The sequence below is a fragment of the Phyllostomus hastatus genome, unplaced genomic scaffold (genome assembly GCF_019186645.2).
Source record: "Phyllostomus hastatus isolate PE091 unplaced genomic scaffold, TTU_PhHast_1.1 phas_scaffold_1674, whole genome shotgun sequence".
Lineage (NCBI taxonomy): Eukaryota > Metazoa > Chordata > Mammalia > Chiroptera > Phyllostomidae > Phyllostomus > Phyllostomus hastatus.
The window spans coordinates 2,629,399-2,650,934 of record NW_025334011.1 but is presented as its reverse complement, the minus strand read 5'-3'; the positions used below and the strand labels follow the sequence as shown (position 1 = coordinate 2,650,934).

General features: G+C 35.4%; 1 protein-coding gene across 1 annotated transcript; it reads right to left on the bottom strand.

Annotated features, from left to right (window-relative positions):
* Positions 1 to 2,725: 2,725 nt before the first annotated feature.
* ALB (albumin) lies at positions 2,726 to 20,174 on the bottom strand. Its single transcript, XM_045857815.1, has 15 exons — positions 20,019 to 20,174; positions 19,490 to 19,547; positions 18,534 to 18,666; positions 16,427 to 16,641; positions 15,746 to 15,878; positions 14,832 to 14,929; positions 12,980 to 13,109; positions 11,651 to 11,865; positions 10,367 to 10,499; positions 8,907 to 9,004; positions 7,036 to 7,174; positions 6,196 to 6,419; positions 4,659 to 4,791; positions 3,960 to 4,027; positions 2,726 to 2,882 (listed from the first exon to the last, which is right to left on the bottom strand). Exons 1-14 carry the CDS (start codon positions 20,095 to 20,097, stop codon positions 3,986 to 3,988), a joined length of 1,830 nt encoding a protein of 609 aa, XP_045713771.1. The 5' UTR covers positions 20,098 to 20,174; the 3' UTR covers positions 2,726 to 2,882; positions 3,960 to 3,985.
* Positions 20,175 to 21,536: the final 1,362 nt, after the last annotated feature.

Sequence of the window (21,536 nt, the reverse complement as noted above, 5' to 3'; positions counted from 1 at the left end):
AGGGCTCAAGATGAACACAGGGGAGCACAAAATGACAGAGGCTGGAAGGACATCAGCTGGAAGGGCCCAGGGGCATTACAGAGCCCTCAAAAGAGATAGGCTTGTCCACCCCTGAAGACTGCATCATAATTGATGTGAAGTTTGTGAAGAAATTGGAGCACCCACCCTGGTTGCCATGGGCAGGGAGTCACCTTTGTGTGTGGTCAACAGAGGCTGCCCCATTGGAACACAGACAGGAAAGAGCTGCCCACACATGCAGATCATGCCAAAGTTCAATCAAATGCCCAGACTCCAAACTTAAGTTGTGTCTAATGTGAGTGGGTCACCCAAAACACACAAGTCTTAGTCTCACTGAAGGAGGGAGGGGGAAATGGATCTGACTCAAGTAACTTTAGAAAATGATTTTTAAAGATAAAAGGAACTGTACATAAACACTATAATCTAGTTGTAAATTTATTTCTCTTGGAGGTATGGGTCAACAATTCTGAAACTCCTTCACATGTATCCTGAGACTGAACAATAAGTAAATGGATGGTAGATAGTGGTAGCCCAATTTTTCACTGTCAAAGAGGGAAGTTACAAATAAACAAGGAAGGAAGATGAATAAACTCTGTGGTTCTGGGGCAGAGTCAGAGATATCGGGATGAGCTCATATTTAGCCATATGGGTAGACAGATAAATAGATACAGAAATAATTACAGTGATGTATATGTACATGGGATAGCATACCAACCTACATTTTTAGCTCTGTTCCCAGAAACAATCCAGAAGCACTGATATCACATTAGCAATGAGCTCACCCTGTGCTCAGAACTTTGTCTCTAATAGTACTCTGTAGTAAACAGAACCAGAACTCTTGAAGAAATGGTAATTTCCAGGACTGAAGGAAGGAAAAGTGCATGATGTTCCTGAAGAATTTTGTAGTGCTAGAAATTTAGGATGTGTTAAACAAAGTGAAGGGGCATGTGCAAGGGACACAAGGAGCCAACTTGAGAACCTATAGAAGCCAAAGGTGGAATAATTTTAGTCACAATATCAATAATGTAGCATTGAATTATAACCCAAAGTACAAAATAAGTATACATGAGTTCATACTGGTATAAATAATTAAATAAATACGTGAAGTGGCAAACCTTTCTTACAAAAGAATCCTGAATATATATGTTGATAGTACTCATCCTTCCAGAAGCTTCATCTCCTCCATCACTCCTATTGAGGGTGAGCTAGATTTAGTGACTTGCTTTTAAAACCAGATGGAGAAAGAGCAAAATAATAACTATACAGTGGAGAAAACTGGCAAATACTACCTTAACCAACTGCTCAATCCTAACATCCCTGGTGATAAGTCATGTGACTATCCTGTACTTGTTGATAGGAAATGAGAAGATCGCTTCACATACAGGCATGCACACACACCACAGTGTGTCTGCATCCTTCTGGTGGCCCAGTCTGCTGCCCTGTGTGGTGAAAAACACACAGTGAAAGTCATCCAGCCAGAACGGTGCACTTTCCAGGCCACTGTCTCAGAACCAGAAAGGCCATTGGGCTCCTGGATTGCTTTTAGTCTCAACTATTTGGGCAACTTCAGGGATCTGGTTCACCCTGCTCCAGGAGTCTGACATTCTGGAACATCTTTCTCCAAAAGTTTTAAGTCTCCCTTCAGTGCCTGGACTGCAAAGCCTTCCTGGTAAGGGTGCTGAGACCTAGCACAGTGGCGGTCCAGTTACATGGAAATGCCTTACTCACAATTCCCTACATCTGCGACCCTCAACAGAATACTCCATTTCCATTCTCCCCTCCCAGGCTCTTTTCAACCTTTGTGACAACTGCAGCCAATGTGGAAAAGTATCTGATATGGTCAACATGAGGCCAAAGTGGGGGTTGGGTGTGGATGCGGGAGAGTGTGGAACAAAACACTCCAGATACAAAAGGAGATTTTTTTTAAACTTGGTATCAAAATCCTTTGCAAGCATCATACTTAAAATTATAAAGCATTATTATTATTGACAAAAGTTGTGAAATGACATGTACAGTATGAAATCAATTCTGCAGAAATAAAAAGTATACAAATTAACAAGGCTATAAATGACTTTTAAGTAGGTAAATTCATAGACAATGGTATGATGTCAGCAACTACCTCTGGGACCAGAGAAAAGAGGCCAAATATTGAGTATAATATTTTTATTTTTACAAGAAAATGTTACCCTCTAACTCTTGTACTTTCTCAATTCAGTGTGCCTTACTTACGCCTCACTGCACTTTGTCCAGATCTCCTAACTCCCTCTTCCACTAATGCTTCTTCAAAACTGTTAAATTTTGTACACTCTTTATGTATTGTCATCTTAGACTGTTAAATTTCTTCTAGGATCAGTGTTCTTTCCCACTCGGTTGACTATCCTTATAATCATTTCTACCTTCTTTGTCCTTCACATTTGTTAGGGAGTTCTGGTGCTTAGAGAGTTCTGGTACTAAGTTTTGTATACTCTACCTATACTGCAGTCTTTATTCTTTTATTCAGAATTATCATAATGTTAAAATATTACTTTAGATGTTTATAATCAACAACTTGAGGAGTATTAATGTTTCTTTTAATTAATGAGCCCATTAGGAACTAGAAGGCCTCGGCCCAAGTGGGAAAAGAGAGAATGGCAAGACTTTCACAAAACCAATGAAATTTTCAGGATGGCAACTACTCTTTGAAAAATAATAGTCCTGAGCCATAATATTAGAATTTTAAATTTTTAATTAATTGCAGCACACAGAAAGGAGGCAAAATATTTAAAGAAATTTGTTTTTTAGATAGGTTGTTGGTTTTACACCAAACAGAAGGAAAAACAGATGAGTAAGCTTTGGTTCTTCATCTCCCTTTCTTCCAGGGGAAGCTGTAAAACAAAAGGATAAATATAAGTACTATTTCTAAAACAGGATGTGTTTTCAAATCTATTTAAATGAATATCAAATTGCTTAGATTGTCTTCCAGCAATTGCAATTTTCACCAGTGAAAATAAAACAAGGTGTCTCCACCAAGTTAGACCTCTAAGAAGAAAATCTGGCCAGTTAGGACTAGAACAAACCACAATTGGAAACTACCAAATCTGCAGAGATACAAAGTTGCTTCTTTGCCTGGATGCACAACGGGTAGGTATTATCACGTGGGCAAAGAATACATTCAAGTCTAGCAGTGGAATGAACATCATGGTCAGTTTGGAAAATTCATACTAAAATATAGTAGAACAACTTGTTTTTAAAAAGAAAGTTTATCCGATTTTTAAAAAATTTTCCCCAAAATATTATAACCAAAATGGAAAAAACCTATATGTGGTCAAACATCTAAATTTTAAAGTAGGCTTTTTTATCCTAAGAAGAGAATATCTATTAAAACTTAGCATGTTGACACACTGGAAACTTAGTAGTACATTACTTACTGTTAAGTATAGTTCACATAAAGTAAATCTATCATATTCTCCAATGACATGAATTTGTTATTGAGCTATTAGGTTGACTTTGTGAAATCATCATCATTCAACTTGTCGTTTAACCACAAAAATGCATATTGTCCAGGCTAATACTTAGAGTTATCCACTGATGAATCATTATTTAGTTGAATGGCTCTGTCTACTGCTTCACCTTAGGTCGGAACAGGTCAGTGATTAACTGCCAAGCTCCAGTTTGAATACTGAGCTGTGGCTCCACCTCTCACCAGCTGCATGATCCTTGGGTAAACTACTTAGCCCATGCTTTGATCTTTGCCTTCATTTTCTCATCTGAAATATGGAAATACTAATGGAACTCAACTCAGGCAAGTATTTTGAGAATTAAATAAGTTAATGTATACAAGGAGCTTAAAACAATGATCAGCAATAGTCCGTATGGCTATCAGCAAATGGTCAGTTGATCTTTGCTATTTTAATATTAACTATTATGATTAATTTTTAAATGAAAATCCAGAGTACAGTTACCTGAGGTGCTTGGGGTTGTTCGGTCTTTAGGCCAACTCAGCTTGACTTGAAGCAACAAGTTTTGGTCCCTGAATACAAAGAAATGACAGATTTAGGGGAAGCATTAGCATCATTATTAAGATAAAAATTAATACTTATACAGCTGTTGATTATTACAAAGTAATTTTCTATGCTTCGCATGCTATAATTCCAGCTTAGCACTAAAATCTCTAAAAGGAAACTTACTGACACCCATTGCCCCCAAAGGAACAAAAACATTACTAATGTTAAGTCATAGGGAAAAATATTAAATGACTCAGGAATTTCAATGTAAACTTCCCCACTAACTTGTCAAATCAAGCACTCAGATTCAACCAAATCACAAACCAGCACTTCTAAAAATATGTTTATACAAATTAATGTTTTGGTTTCATGATACCAAAAGATTTCAGAACTTCTGAATACCTCTATCTGTATTTATAAACATCCCAACTTTGGAAAAAGAACAAATATTACAAACATTTAATAATATGCTTTAGTATAGAAGGAGATTGAAAACAAGAGCTAATTTAAATTATTTTCCAGACAGCTATATGTAGAGTACGATTCCTGTCCCTCGCAAAAGAGGTGTCCTTCAGATACAGAAACCCTAAGCCCCAGCCTGACCAAACACAACGACAAAGGAAGTTGGGTGCATTAAAATGAGGACGACTCCAGCACCTCCTCAGAGAAGCAGGCCTCTTTGTCAGCTGCTGCACAACACTTCTGTACGAAAGCTGAGAAATTCCCCAAAACAGTTTTCAGTTTTTCCTCGCTGGCTTTAGGCTTGTGTTTCAACAGCTCAACAAGTGCACTGCATTTAAATGAAAACAAAACAGGAAAAGGTTACTCACATACAGAAAAATGGAGGCAGTAAAGACAGTAGTCCTGCTATTTGAAATTACAAGTCATAGTCGGGCAACTCTGAGCTTGAAGCCGAGGCTTACTCTGTACACTTCTTCAATATTCTCATTGGCTTAATGAGGGGAATAAAATCTATCTTCAGAGGGTTGATAGAAGGAGCAAATAAAATCATAAATGTATATAGCTCAATGTTTGTAGTGTTGATAAATCTCAAAAAATCAATAAATGTCTTTTTGGTTAAATTTTTGGAAGAAAATATTATGTCATTGCACTTATAAATTATTCAGATGTTGAAAGTTATGCCATATTGAAGTCTATAGCAAGAGCTATAAAAATTATAGAATAATTTTTAATGATCCTTAAAACTTAATTATCTTGGACTCCAGTAAAAAGTTTCTAATCCACCCTGGCTGGTGTGTCTCAGTGGATTGAATACCAGCCTGTGAACCAAAGGGTTACCAGTTCTATTCCCATCAGGGCACATGCCTGGGGTGTGGGCCAGGTCCCCAGTATGGGGCAAACAAAAGGTAACCACACATTGATGTTTCTTTCCCTCTCTTTCTCCCTCCCTTCCTCTCTCTCTAAAAATAAATAAATAAAATCTTAAAAAAATAAAAGTTTCTAATAGGAGTATATTTATATTTAGTCTTTGGAATTTGACCCATTCAAAATGAATAGGAAAAGCCATAAGAAACAAGACCATCCAAACTCATGGAAGCTGGTGGCTCTATTTCATTAACATCTGCACACATACAAGTGCTAGGGAAATGTATGTGAGGGCAATAAGTTTTGCAATATTACTCTTAAGTGCATGGCCACTATCAGAATCCACCAGAGACAAGAGCAACCTCATGTTACATTTTTAACCCCTTGTGACAGCAGTAGGGAGTCCAGTCTCAGAACTCAAATTTCTAGATGTTTTTTATCCCAAATTCCATTTTCATTAGTTACATCTTGGAGATTTGCCTTGACTGTGGGTTAGAAGAAACTTAAAATAGAAAGTTATTTTAAGAGTTTTACTGATTTGCTATCTGTACAAATGAATCAGTTAACTGTTCAGCTTTTTTTACTGAGCCTGCATTAAGATATTACTCTCCTGATGCCTTTATTTACAAGATTATTCTGAATGATGTCTAGGCAAGATTATAATATAGTTTTGTTGTTGTTTGTTCAATTGTTTTGATAAGAAAACAAAAACCTATCCATTTCATTTTTGACATTTTTATCAACTTGAGGCCAATACTTAAATATTATTTTTAAAAATATAATAACTACTTCAGGGAAAGTTATCCAATTAATTTACATTTCTCACTGTTGAGATTACAAACACATGCAGAAGAGAAACATTCCTCACGTTTGTTTCTTGACTTGTTGCTCGTGCTCAGGAAGTGTGCATATATCTGCATGGAAGGTGAATGTTTCAGCATTAAATTCTTTGGGAACATAGGTTTCATCCACCTCCAGAGCAGAAAAGCATGGCCGTCTGTTCACCAATGATTCTGTGCAGCATTTGGTAACTTTATCGCTCACTGGTGCCTTCTCATGATGCACGCACAACCCATTCAGCACCACGGACAGCTGAAGAATAGGGAGTAGGGCAGAAATTCAAAAGAAGCATAATGTAATAGTGCCAACAATAAAATAAATAAGTATGGGGGGGGAAGTTTACCATAAATTCTTACTTTTCAGTGGACCAAAGGCAGTATTGTATTTTACATAGCAAAAATGAATTTGGATTGATTTAATTTAGAACTACAAATAATAACATGTTTAAAAGCATTTTCTTTTTTAGATATGCCTACATTTTCAGAATAATCTATTTGAGAAAATAATTTATTAAAACAATTTGAGGTGAATCCTAAGGTATGTATTGCATGGAGATAAAGCAGTTTTATATGATACATTAAGCGAAAGACCTCCCCCTCCTACAAAACTAAAAAATGTTTAAATGCCAAAATGAAACATTAAAAATTCATTGATTTTTTTCACAAAAATTTATCATCTTTGGGATCTTATCTAAATCCTCATTCTGATACTCAGGAAAATACAGGTAAACAAGTCCTGGCTGCTACTACCTCCTTCTCTCCGCACACATACAGACACATTAGTTCACCCCTGCTTCTGAAAGTTAGCCTGTAAATATCCAAAGGTAAAACTGTATCACTATTCATTGATTATATTTTAAAAGACTCACAAAGTTTTCAGCACAGGCCAATCTTTGTGATTCAGGAAGTACACAACACTTGGTGCCCACTTTTCCTAGTTTTCTTGAGACTTCCACAAGAGTTGGAGTTGATACTTGGGGTGCTTTCCTGGTGTAACGAACTATGAGCCTATAACAAAATAATCCATGTATTTTCAGCAAGGCAAAAAACTATTTTCTTCTAACATAGTAGGTGAAGCAGAGAATACTTAGACAAAATCAATTAAAATTGTTTTCTGTGCATAAGATTATCTCCATCTCCATGTTGATGGGGTAGTGTGGGTGAAAGCATTATCCTAAGCAACTATTAAACCTAACTTTAATTTCCACTGGTGTTGAGTAATCTGAGGAAGGTGACTTAGTATAATTCAGTGACATTAATACATTTATTAATTGCTTCTTTCTTTCAGTAAAACCTGATAGCTTAATATGCAGGGGTGGGCAGAAGTAGGTTTACAATTGTTCATATGGAAAAAGACATGCAGGTTATGATTATTATGATAGCTTTATTAACTCTGTGTTTTGTGTATTCACAATTGTAACCCTAATTTGTCCCACCCTGTATATCAGCACTGTGTTAACTTTGGAAGATATGGATGAGTTTTCTCAGCTATAAAATGGGAAGAAATATACCTGACTCAATGGGGATGGCTCAAGGATTAACTTAAAAGAAATAAAGTATGCAATCAACCAGGCATGATATCTAGCATGTAACAATCAATTATTAAGAATTCCAATCACCATTGGAAGTCAATACTCAAGAGAGGAGACTTGTTCATTATCGTTATCCTTAGCACTCACAGTTAAAAGAGTGCTAACACGTATAAGTTGAACAATAACTATCTGCTGAATGATGTGCCCCTTCTTGTTTCTACCTCCATAGGTAGGCTGATTAGATTAACACATTAGTCTGTCAATGTATATTCCAATACTTCTTGAGCTACTCCTATTCAAGTCCAACTATTTCCTGTTCTGTAAAGTGTTGGTGTCTTTAGTTTGTTCATAAAGTATTCCTTAACCTTCAAAGGTCACCCTCAGTTCCCATATCCCAAGATTTGGTATTTTCCTTCCCAGGCTTGAGTCTAATTTTTAAACTACATTCAAATTTGGTCTCTACATCCCATCAACTATTTTATCTCTTCTTTTCCAGTCTTTCTTGATGGAGAATGATTAGAAATATATACTGTATTTTCATGATTGAAAGTTCTATGGCAGATACTATCTACAAGAGGGAATGAAAATAAAAATCATAATTATCTTCAGGAGGGCAGGCCCCTTGTAGTATAGGTTTCTCCTGATAGGTAGGTGTTCTAGAAACCCATCTGTATCAGTGTACCAGCTGGTATTGTTTTGAGAGGCTGCATTCAGCTTCAGCGAATTTTTTTTGAAGACTCTTTCAACATGTTTACCCATTCCCTAATGGGTGATTCACAACCACACTTGCCCACCCTATGCTGAGTGCTCAGCAGTTTTTGACCAAAAACATCATGACCTCCATGCCCCACCCACCCTATTCAGCCAGTTTCATTTGAAGCAACATTTTTTGTTTCCCTGGATGAAAAACGACCTTAAAGAGAAAGGCTTTGCTGATATAGAAAAGGTGAGGGAAAAAATGGGAGAAGCACTAAAAAGCATCAAAATCAATGAGTTCAAAAACTGTTTTGAGCAGTGGAAAAATGTCTTGATAGGTATATTGCATTGAATGGAGAGTATTTTGAAGGTGACTGAAGTTTAAATATGTGAGAATAAATACACAATTTTTTATAAATAAATTCTGGTTTTTTGGGTCCCCCCTTGTATGTTACATCTTAAAAAAATTACAAACTGATCAGAAAAAATTAGTCAAAAACAAAAATACGTACTCATTTTGGAAGCCATACTCTCCAAGTTTTTCGAAATCTTCACAATTCTTTTTGACTAACTGTGTTGGCTCTTCCACAAGAGGTTTAAATTCATCAAACTAAAAGATAAAAGAATTATATTTACAGGATTCCACCTAAAAACAAGATGCAGGCTGTTTTTTACCCCTCTAGGCAGAATAAGATCCTTTTTCCTCTCTGCCCAAAGCAATGTAAGTACATCCTTGATGCCAAATCTGTTAGAGTACATCCAAACTGTATAGTATAAGTGAGTAAGAATACTCAGGCTCTTGAGTATACTGCTGGTATTTGATCCAGGTCATCCAATTCATTTTCTACTTGTGGAATTTTATTTCCAATTGCCAAGTTTTAGAAACCTCACCTCTAAAATGGCAATGAAGATGGTGTTTACCTTAGAGAATTCCTCTGTAAAAACAACCTGAGTTAATTAAAGTAAAACTGCTGGGAACATAGTAGAAGTTCAATAAATTACATCTATGATTATAAACACTATTATTATTAATCCATCTCTCCAGTTGGATCCTGAGCTCTCTGAAAGAAGAGGCTGTACCTTGGTTATCAGATCCAGTATGGTGCCTGGCATATAGCAGTTTTTTGGTAGAGGAAAAATATCACTTCCCTATGATTCTAAAGTTTGCAAACCACTATATAGGTTAAAGTGCTATGTATCCTAAACATGCTAAAAATCTCATTGTAGCATAGCTAAATATGCTAAAAATCCCCCAGAACAGATTTCTTCTTTTTACTTAATTTCTTATAAAGCCAATCTGAAAAATATTCTAAATGAATAGATTTTGCAAACTTCCTTTTAAGATACTAATTCTTAATAAATTGATAAATCTTGAAATTAGGCTAACTTTATATCTAAGTCATATCACTTCTAATATATATTTAAATTTACTTTATCTAATTTTGTTCAGGAGTGTAAAAACAGAAAAAGCAGGGTCAAGATTTTGTAAAATCTTGACACTGGTCTCTTCAGATCCTTTTTTCCTCAGACTATTCTAGGTTTTACTAGCTATCCTATTAAAGTTATTTTTTCCCTAAAAATTTTTTAAACATTTTTTTTCAGATTTTATTTATTTACTTTTAGAGAAAGGGGAAGGGAGGGAGAAAGAGAGGTAGAGAACCATCAATGTGCAAGAGAGACATGTATCAGTTGCCTCTTGCATGCCCCTGACTGGGGACCTGGCCCACAACCCAGACACGTGGCCTGACCAAAAATCAAACCAGTGACCTTTTGGTTTGCAGGCCTGTGGTCAGTCCACTGAGCCACACTAGCCAGAGAGTCATTAAAATTTTTAAGAGCAAAAGATCGAACCCATCTGAAGAGAATGTCTCAATTTTACTATATAACATTTTGCATTCTGGCATTATTTCTCTTCCTTATTATTGGAACCTCCAGTCAAAGAGCTACATGTTTTTTCCTTTGAGAAACCTACCACTTTGGAATAGCAAGCATGAGGATCCGCGGTGGCACAGCACTTTTCCAGTGTGGCTTCATATAGCTTGGCAAGTCTCAGTAACAATGAGACAGAATATTCAGGATGTCTTCTTGCATATTCATACAAAAACCTAATTAAGATGAAAGTAGAATAGACTTAGCGGGACTAATAAGCAAGAAAAAGCACATAACTAATCATAAGAATAACTCATATGCTGATGGTCTCAATTTGACTAAACCCCATGCAGTAAAGCTTGGTGCCCAAGGGTCTGGGGATCGGAGTTAAAGCTACTTTCATTCAAATCCTTGCTTTGGCACTTACTGCACTCTATCACCTCAGGTAATTTATTAAAACTATCAGAACTCTAGTTTGCTCCTCTTTAGAATGGAGATAACAATAGGTTATCTCATAAAGTGGATTGTGAGAAATACATGACAGAATTTATACATACCTCACACTGACACATATTAAATGTTTGATAAATGACATCTGTTATTACGTATATTTTGTTTGATTTGGACTACATCTCAAAAAGGTTCAGATAGATAGATATTTATAAATTTTTCTTTTTCTTCTCTGTATGAATGAAATCTTAAAGGGTACATAATTTTATAAAATATGTTTTTGGTGCACATAATATTACTATGCTCCAATAATAAAAATTAAAAGTTTATCACCACTGACTATATATGATAATTTATCTTGTCATATAGCATATACTGCCTTGATGTGTTACTGGACATCTGGCCTTTGCAAACAAATATAAAGCACCTGGCAGCAGACTCCATACTTCTTCTCTTTATACTTCTTTGCTGTCATCAGATAGAGGGATAGATAGATGGGTAGACAGACAGATAGACAGATACAGAGACATAAAGATGCATTACATATATTCATATGTATGTATCATGTAAGTTCTAGAAATACTTTTAGAATAAATAAATGAATAATATGTATATAATTTATGTATACATAAAAATGTTTCTAGAAGTATTTCCAGAAGTAGCCCTAAGGAGTAAGGAATGGAGGGGTGGATGACAGAAACTTCTACCTATTACTTTGATACTCTTCTTTGCTGAGTTTTTGCCATGAGCAGGTATTATTGTGACACTATTTTAAAACTAATTAATTTTTTGAAAAAAATTTTAAAGGCTTAAAGAGGAATGGATAACTAAGTATTACAGGAAACAATTGTGACAACTCCAAAGAAAAGTCTAGAATTGTTTCCTAAATCCTCAGACCATATAAAAGCCATGACAAGATAATTTCTTATCCACTTACGAGCCCAGGAAGGGATCTTTTGCCTCCTTGTAGTTAGTGCAAACATCTTTATCTTCAGCAAAAGTAGCAGCTAGTGGGGTCAGGTCAGTGGGCAAGTCATCATTTTCCAGCTCAGAAAGGCAGTGGGATTTTTCCAATACAGGCTTATCACAGCATTGCTTCACTTTTGAGGAGATTGAATCTTGATTCTCACACATATACTTGGCAAGATCCGCCTATAAGCAATTTGATGAAAATTACTCAACATAAATGTACATCACTATACTTTCTCTACAGACTTTTATTATGTTGGCAGAACTTGTCTCATTACATTCTAAAGCCATATACATACCAACCTGCCTTCTATGAACATTTTCAGTCTGTGCTCCTAAACCTGGAGACACAGAACCTACTAAAACATTTCCATTTGATTAAAATCTACCCAGTAACAGGGGCCCATATCAGTTATTTATTAATTTTATATTTCTACTGTTAAGGCATTTTAGTTTTGTAATTAAAATCTAGTATTAAATGGATGGGTGAAAAAGATAAAGGGATTAAGAAGTACAAATCTGTAGTTACAGAATAGCCACAGAAATGGGTGCTTGAAACATCAGGTGGTCACTCTGTACTGTAAAGTACCTGATTTTCTAACCACTATGCTGTACATCCAAAACTAATACAGAATCTTATTGAATGTAAACTGTAATTGAAAAGTAAATATATATACTGCATATTTTAAAAACCCATATTGTTTTTTCCAAATATTCCCCAACATTAATTGCAGACATCTTAAAGTGTGAGAGATTTTTGAAGGATTAGTTAAACTTGTGCTCACAGACCTGCTTACACATGTGAAATATCTGTCTTAATTTTTCCAGAAAGTGTTCTAAGAGGTTAGGATTCTAGTATTTGGTCATATATTTAAGTTTTTTGGGGGAAATATGTCATGCTAAATATTTGTATGTTGAGGGAGAACATATAGAACATATAGAAAAAATCACATAATTTCCAAAGGTCTTTTCAGCTCTTCTCCAACTCTACCCATCTTCCCAAAAAGTCTTCTGAGAAATCTACCTTTGCACCTGTCCTACTTCACTTTAAGCCTTTGTTCTCAGAATATGACTCATAGGAATTACAAATTAGTGAATATGTTTGTCAGTCAGTTGGATAGCCAGGGTTATTTTTTTTTAAGTACCATAAGTCAGGGAAAGAACTGAGCATATTGGGCATAAATGACCATTTCAAATCACTGCCAGCTGTCACCAAGTACACTAAACAAATTCATTTTATCAACTGAAGCATGTGACCAAAGCAAAGCTACTAAGGAGAATAGTGAGGATTCTTTACCCTGTCATCGGCACACGCAAGCAGGTCCCCAGAGCAGCATTCCTTGTGGACTTTGGCAAGATCATCCACCAGCTTGGAAACCTCCGTAAATTCCGCCTTGGGAAATTTCTGGCTCAAGCGAGCTACGGACCTAAAAAGAAAATCCCCCCATCAAACTTTATTAACATGCAATATTTTATGTGAAAGCACTAGGAAAATAACACTTATAGCAAAAAAATCAGGACCAAATGAAATACGGAAATAATTTCTAAAATTTATTAGTTCTTATTTTAGTGCTGGTTTTGAACCAAATAGTTAGTTATCTTAGGGCAAAATGCTTCCTTAAGGAAGAACTACGCTGTGTAAAAGTGCACGGTGAGTAGCAAGAAGGCAGCAGTTCACGAAGTCAGAAATCGAAGAGGAATTCTAAAAGAGGTGACATCTGAGAAGCATCAGGTTTGGAGCCCAGATCTGACTTCCAGATCTGACTTTACTGCTGACTAGCAGTGTCCTTCTAGGTGAATTCCTTAGGCTCTCTTGAGCTTCATCCCCTGCAGCATCATAACTGCATGCTGAATCACAGGATTGTTGTGAGGGTTAAATCACATAATGCATAGGAAAGCATTTTGTAAGCTGGAAAGGGTTGTGAAAACTCCAGTTATCTTTTATCTTTTTTCCCCAATTTAAAAGCCTTTTTCCTGACTTCTGAAGGATTCTGAGAAAAGAAATTGTATAACTTTCCAAAATTAGGGAGCTTTAAGCTTATTTTTACCATGAAATTGATCCAGCACAGTCTCTAAGCCCAATGATGAAATGTAAAAGGCTAACTAATATCCACGTGCTTTCACAAATCATTTTAGAGCTGCCTAAATCAGATCAAAGACACTTCTTCCCCCCAAACAGTCACAGTCTGTTTAATTGTGTATTGTTTCACTTTGTGGCTCTTTTGTTTATTTGTTTGATATTAATGGTGTTGGTGATAGAGGTGAAAGGCAGATAGTGCAAATGATGGTTTGTAGAGACCTTGCAAAATGTCTATTATTTCCATTGTATCTTCTGTTTGTGTTGATTAATTGTTGACTAGCAAGGGAGAGATTGGTGACTGGAGTACAGAGGTTTTTGGCTCCTATATTAAAGGATATTCCTAGAACCAGCTAGGTAATATAAAAATTAAGGCCCAGGCAAAAACAAATTGAGAACAGAGCTGGACCTATAACCTTTTATGGCTGAATTTAATTATCAGAACATAAAAGGACAAGCAGACAGCTTCAGATAATCGCAGGAGGCAGAGGAAGATAAAGTGAAATAAAAGACCCTAACTACAACTGTATAAAAATAGTAGACAATTAGAATAAGATCTCTATGAAAAAGGGGAAGGGAGTAAGAAATATAAGTCGGTAGTAACAGAACAGTCTTGGAATGAGAAATACAGCACGGGAAACACAGTCGATGATATTCTAGTAACTATGCACAGTGTCAGATGGGTATGAGATTAGTATGTCATACGTCTAATCACTGGGGTGTCAAACTAATATAATATTATGTATCAACTGTAATTAAAAAATAAAAAATGACCTAAAAAAGGAATAAGATCCATAATCTTTATAAATAAATAGGAGTTTAAATATCTGTCCTAGCATAACAAAAAAAGATATCCTCTAATTTTTTGACTACCTTGAAAAAATATGATAAAAAATAATGATAAATTGTCTTTTATGCCCTGATCTTTTACTTCTATTAAGTTTCTACCTTTTAGATAACCAAAAAGATATATATGAAGGCGCTATGTAAGTACTCATATAAACATACAATTTTGTCAATGGAACCACCACCATTTACATCATTATAAAGTACAAAACTAAATTTAAAATACCATGCTTTCAAAGCTCTCTCTCCGAATTTTTGAAGACTGGAGCACTTCAGTCTCTGTCTGGCAGATGAGGTCAGTATTTTGATCCTCAAATCATCCAACTGAAAAAAGAAAGAATTTTGAAAATATTTTTAAAGATTCTACATGAAACACCCCTTCATAAGTGCACATAGACTGTGACAAAATAAGTTTTAAAGATACAATATACGCCTAAATTCCCAAGCACTCATTATTGGCAAATAATTATTTTGTTTATGTAGTTAGAGGACAAATCATCTGGCCTTAGTGGAAGCCCCTAGTAGTTAACAGCCAGCATGCTGGCATTGCCACGAAAAGTGGAACTGATGAGAAAGGTAGAAGAACAGAGTACACTATTATCTCAGGGAATATAATTTTGCTGACATCTTAATTTTGCATAAATTAATTTCAATCCCTCCTCCACCAACTTTCATATCAATAAAGCCTCTAGAAAAGATGATGCAGAACATAATAAATATTTATAAAATGAATGAATGAATCCATGTTTCTAGATGTAGTGAAAATCTCCACTTTGCAGTTCCTTCTCAATAAGAAACATTCATGAAAAGATAAACAAAAACTGTGACCCTTTGCTGTGTGATTTTACTGATGAGCTTCTGTATTTCACTGCAAAAAGAAGAGGGATATTTAGATATATACACAGTGATTCCCTCTATCAGATTCACTTTGGCAAAAGTTAGAAAGAGGAAGGAGGATGTCATAGGCCTTCAAAAAGGGTAAAAAATACATGAGGTAGATAAGAGTAAGGAAGGCTTTTTTGACCACGTAAAAAAATTTAACATCAGAGACTCAGGTGCCCCAAATCTAGCTGTAAGATATCCCAAATGGGAGCTTTGAATGCGAACTGGTTCTTCTAGTCCTCTTCTACTGGGGCGTACCTTTGGTCTTAGGCAGGCAGCTTTGTCAGCAGCTTGGCAGCATTCTGTCAAAACTGCTTTATGCTCTTGTGCATAGTAAAGGAGTTCTGGGGCATAAAAGTAAGGATGTCTTCTGGCAACTTCATATAAGTATCTGAATTTTTAAAAAGAAGAATAGGCAGTCATTTTTCTGTAACAGACAGTATTAGAGGAATAATTAATATCAATATTTTCCCTAGAAACTCCAAAACCCAAAGACATCTGACCTACCAATTAAACTCACTGTGCACATGATGACCTTCCCTTTGTCATTTTTAAAGCCAGTGAAAAAAATTAAACACATATATATGTACATATATACAGCATATACACATACATAAAAGAGTTAATATTGGTGACATAAGGTTATTAACTAAAATGAAATTAATTTTGAGAATAAATATATATCTTCATAATATCTTAGTACATGTCAATTTTTTTCATGCAGATCATGTCATTTCAATGAATTTCAAAAGATCTTTGATCAAATATTTTATTGTGTAAAATTGTATAGCATCAAATATTACTTCCTTGGAAATTGCCATAGAACAAACGCTTCTAAGTCTTAATGTGGAAAATATTTTTATTGTAGTAATAGTTATAAAGAGTCTTGACCTATTTTAGAATTTTTAATTTTGAAGCGTTAAAAATCTGATGACTTACTTTGCCAGAAACTTCTCTGTGTTTTCCTGAAAGCCAGCACACAGCACGTCGGGCTCTGGTCTCACCAGTGCAGGCAGGCCTGGATCATCGTCCTTGTACTTCAGGAGGCACTCGCGCTTCTCAGCGTCTGGTTTGCCACAGCAGTCGGCCAGCTCACCACCATAGGTGTCACGAAGAGATGCAACCCCACACAATTTCTCTGCGAAAAGGATGTGCTGAATGGAAGAGAAAAGGCTTTACATTGCTGGGCAGTTGTTTATTTTCCTCACACCCAAAGAAGTGTTAAAAATGTGTACGGTAAACCTTGGTGAGGAAATCATATAAAAATCCACTTTTTTTTCCCTCAGGTTTAAGGAGTTTCCCTTGATTTGACCATCTACATGTATGGTAATTTGTTAAGAAGTAACTGTCTCACTCTTAGTCTCTGGGTAAAACAGAAGGGCAAAATGACAGTTGATAGCTTTAAAGCATGAATGTTACTTGAATTCCCACCTGAGGCTAGAGAGTAGAAGTGATCATGGTAAATAAACATCAAGGGGCAATAATCCTCTAAGTAGCAGGCAAACTCGCACTAGAGAGGAAAGTGTTGGGGCAGTCACTCATCCGATCTGCTCCTTTGTGAGAGGTCCAGCTGTCACTGTGCCCTTCTGTTTTATCCACTGCAACTACTATAGTGTGACAGTCACTTCTTAAGATATTACACGTAGATGGTCCAACTGAGAAGTAACACAGTTCTCTATACATCAATTGTTATTGCATTAAAACATAGATTTTTTGTTTTAGAAATATTTGCCTCAAAGCACATTCTATTAAATGAATTCTTTTCATCCCCATTAATTTTTAGTAGGAAAATAACTGTAACTCCAGGGAAAATATGCTGCTCAAGACAGAATTTATCAATTTTCAAAAAGTGCATTTTTAAAATTTATATTTAGAGCCATAACACTGTGTGACATTAAAGTACTGATTCTGACTTGAGGGACAGATAAGATGAGATGAGGAAAAGCTTCAGTGACAAATAAGCGGACTTGCCCTCCAGAAAGGTATATGTAAAGTATGTGGTGAGAGAAACGCAAGCCTCTCTTTGTATTACAGACCTACCTACAAATACCAAAAGCTCAAAGTTCTTTAAAACATATGAATGTCACAATATTTCATTGTATGTAAAAATATAAATATCCCTAAAGTGAGGACTATATACCTGGACTACTATTTTACCCCAGTAATAAAATTAGCACAAAAATCAGCTAAGTGCTTTCTAAAAATTAAAAAGCTTACTATCCCCATCAGCCACTATGAAAACAAATTAAATTTTAGACTTTAAAAAGAGACTTTTACAAATGACAGATTTCCATATAAATACACTATGACCATTGTGAGTGGTCTCAATGAAGGAATGTTTTTTAAATTGTGGGCATAGCTAGAATTTCTCCATCTTTACCCATTTGTGAGTGTTGCTTACAAAAGTGGTCTTTTAATAATTGAGAAAGCCAAAAGGGGATGTGTCTCCTTTGTAATGACAAGGATTATTTCAAATAACAAGAAATTATAAGAGACCACTCTGCATGGCATAGGCTCAGACAGAGCCCGCACCCACAGATAGGTTCTCCTGTGGGGAATCAGGCCTGCATTGTACCTAGACTGCTATGAGACTTGCTTTTGCTAAAACTCCCTCACCCTGAACTGAGGCAGCAAACATTTACTGCAAAATAACTTCCTAAAACCCATGCTAAACCTTCCAAGGAGGAGCGTAACCAGTTCAACCACTTTTGCCCTTTCATTTGCAAATATCCCTCTTCTGTGATGTGATGAATGGCATCGGAGCCTTTGTTTTCAGTGAAAGGTAACCACCTAAAGCCAACCTGTGTATTGTAAATGAGGACCATCTGTAATGTAGCCAGAAAACAAATAAAGGCCTGTCATGGCGGAGGGGGCGGCTTTTTCTCCCTTTGAGAGAAAAGCCATGCTCTCCCTTTTCCTCCACAGGACTGGGTAGTCCATGTGAATTTCTCATGCTTCATCCACAATGTGGCAGATCCCATGAGCTGGGACCCCATGAGCTGGGGTCCACATCAAGAAATAACAGTCAAAGTCACAATGTACTTACAAGGGGCTTGCCACAATTTTCAGCTGACTCATCAGCAGCACATGTTTTTGCAAAGTCAGTTACTTCTTTTGTTAATTTCACATGCTCATCAAAGGGGGACTTCTGGAGACTCTGAGAGAAGGCAACCAGCACACTGGAACACAGGGCATAGAAAAATGTTGTATAATGAAACTTTAATATAAAGTAGGTAGCTGCGCTAGGGAGCAAATTGTGTTACCAGTACATGTTCTACAGTATTTTATACTTCTTACTACTATTGATGAAGCCTAGTCACATCAGCAATGATCTGAGGCCATCTGTGGTTTTCTAAGCAAAGACGATATGTATTTCCACCATGTTTAAATATGTGTATGCATGTGAGTAGAGGCACGCATATACAGCAAGCAGGTAAAATGCATTCTAAGTGGATCTAATTGTTAAGATGAGAGGCATTAAATAGGCCTTTTGACTATTTAAAACAAAAAAGAAGAACTACACACACACCTCTTTTAACCAGGCTGTCAAATGAAATTGACCTTTAAAAAAACTATTTTCTCATTCTTTACTATATTAAAAATACATATTAAGATGCTCTCAAGAAGCCACAGATCTATGTCTTAGGTAAAGGAATGTTGAAACTGGCAGGAAAAGGTACCATATGTTAAAGGCTTTTCCAGCAGCCAGCTTACATAAGAGTTTCAGAGCTATATACTTTCTTGTACAGTAGCCATCAGCCACAATTTAAATGTGTGATATTCAGTTGCACTTTCTATATTTAAAGTTCTCAATAACCACATGTAGCTGGTGGCTACCATATTGGACAGCACTGCTATAGAATATTTTCGTCAATGCAGAAAATTCCATCGGACAATATTGTTCTAGAGTCTGGACGCTGATGACAGGGGAATATAAGAACTTCAGAATAATAAACAGTGCTTTTAGATCATTAAATTTCACTCTTCAGTATTTTAACTTACAGGCCTTTGAAGTTTTCTTCTCCCAAATCCTTAAACCGATGAGCAATCTCACTTTTGTCTAGGGGAAAAGAAAGTTTTATTTTAATTCTAAAGAAAATAATGGTTATGATATTATTTTTTATGTTTCTCTCCACTTGACTTAGGTATTCATTTGCTCCAAAATACCGGGCTTTGATCACAACAGAAAATCTTATGGTGATGGTGAACTATTTCTTTTCCTTTTAAACAAAAAAGTTAATTACTAATAATACTATTTGAAAAATCATTAAAATCACTAAATATTTATGGCTTTATATTTGAACTTGGATAAGACCTAATGTTCTTAGAATCTATCAAACAATTCTCATCTTTTTTTTCCACCTAAGGTGTTGGAAATATATTAAGATAACTTCCTTAGGGTTCATAACGTAAAATATCATCATAGTCTAGTAACTAATGCTAAAGGAAAATTAGTTCTTTAAAAATGCAGGGTTTACTGAAACTTTACTAGGAAAAAATAAATATGAACAATAAAAAATAAAATTCTTACGTGCATCTCGACGGAACACACCCCTGGAGTAGGCAGAGCTGAAAAGAAAGAGAAGGCAAATAAAGGTTACCCACTTCATTGTGCCAGAGGCTTGTGGGGCTGAAAAAAGAAAAAAGGCAGGATGAATAGAGAAATTAGCACTAATATACTTCTTTCACTCATCATTGTAGATTATTAACTAGACTCATCTTTGTATTTCATTGGCTCTCAACTGGTTACAAAATTCATAATGTTCTTGCCAAAAAATTGTTTAACTAAATCCCTTACGTATGTTTGCCATCTGGAACTGTTTGTCAATTCATTAAAGTTATGTAAAACATCTTATCAAATTTTGCCTCAGAGTTTAAACAATCTGTACCTATCATTCCTTAGCATATTTGTTGCATGTGATTTACTTACCATTGGAACACTTTAGTTTGTAAGATTTGCAAAAATTAAGCCAGCACCAAACTGTATAGATGACTAATCCCAAGTGTGCATTTATCATGAATAGCTGAAGCAGACTGTCTTTCAGGCCATAAATGAATAGATTTTTTTTTTGAAAAGTCTGCCTATGGAATTATTTCCATTGGAGAAAACTAGTTTTTAAAGCCCCAAAACTTAAATTAGAAAAGAAAAAACTATTCAAACTTCCTAAATAGAGAAAATAATTCCTTTTTGGATAAATCATGCCTGCTCTCTGAGGAAAGGTAGGCACCATTTTTATCTGAAATCAATGTGTAACCCCACCCTTTTTTAATACAGGTTTCCAGGGAAGACTTGATCAAATAATGCAAGCCTTATAATTGGTTATAATCATGTTTCTAATTCACAAAATTAGGCCTTTGTTATATATACATATACATTGTACATATTTTTCATTTAATAAATAAAAAGAATAATACTTGTTTCTCCACCTACTTTGCAAAGCAGTATCAAATTCTAATACAATAGCAAATAGAGAAAACCCTCAAATATCAAATTCATCATGATTTTAGAAGCTGAGAATTGATTTTCTTATATTTTGGGAAGATCCTATAGCTCTCAAATATAAAAATGAAAACACTTGAATCTTTTCCTGTAGTACCAAAAGGTGTTTTACATGTGTGTATCCTTATTAAAGATTAGTAGATGGTTCAGAAATTAAAATATTTAACTTTTAACATAGCCTGTATGCTTAAAATCTGTCTTAATTAATAAACAACCCTTTAATATTTTCATTTTGTGGATTCCCAAAGAATTCCAACATTTTCTTCTATTAATTCTATATACACATTCTATATTGAGAAGAATAAAACCACATAAATGTTGGTTATTTCTAGATATTCTGTTATTCAGGCTTTTCAATTCTTATGTTATCAGAGGACTCTGGCATGAGAGTAAATGCATACATTTAAACCAAGAGTTATTTCTGGGCTCTCTATTCTGTTCCATTGATCTGTGTCTGTTTTGATTACCATGACCTTACTATAGTTTGATATTAGGTAGTGTGATTCCTCCAATTTTTTTCTTCTTTCTCAGGATTGCTGTTGCTATGCA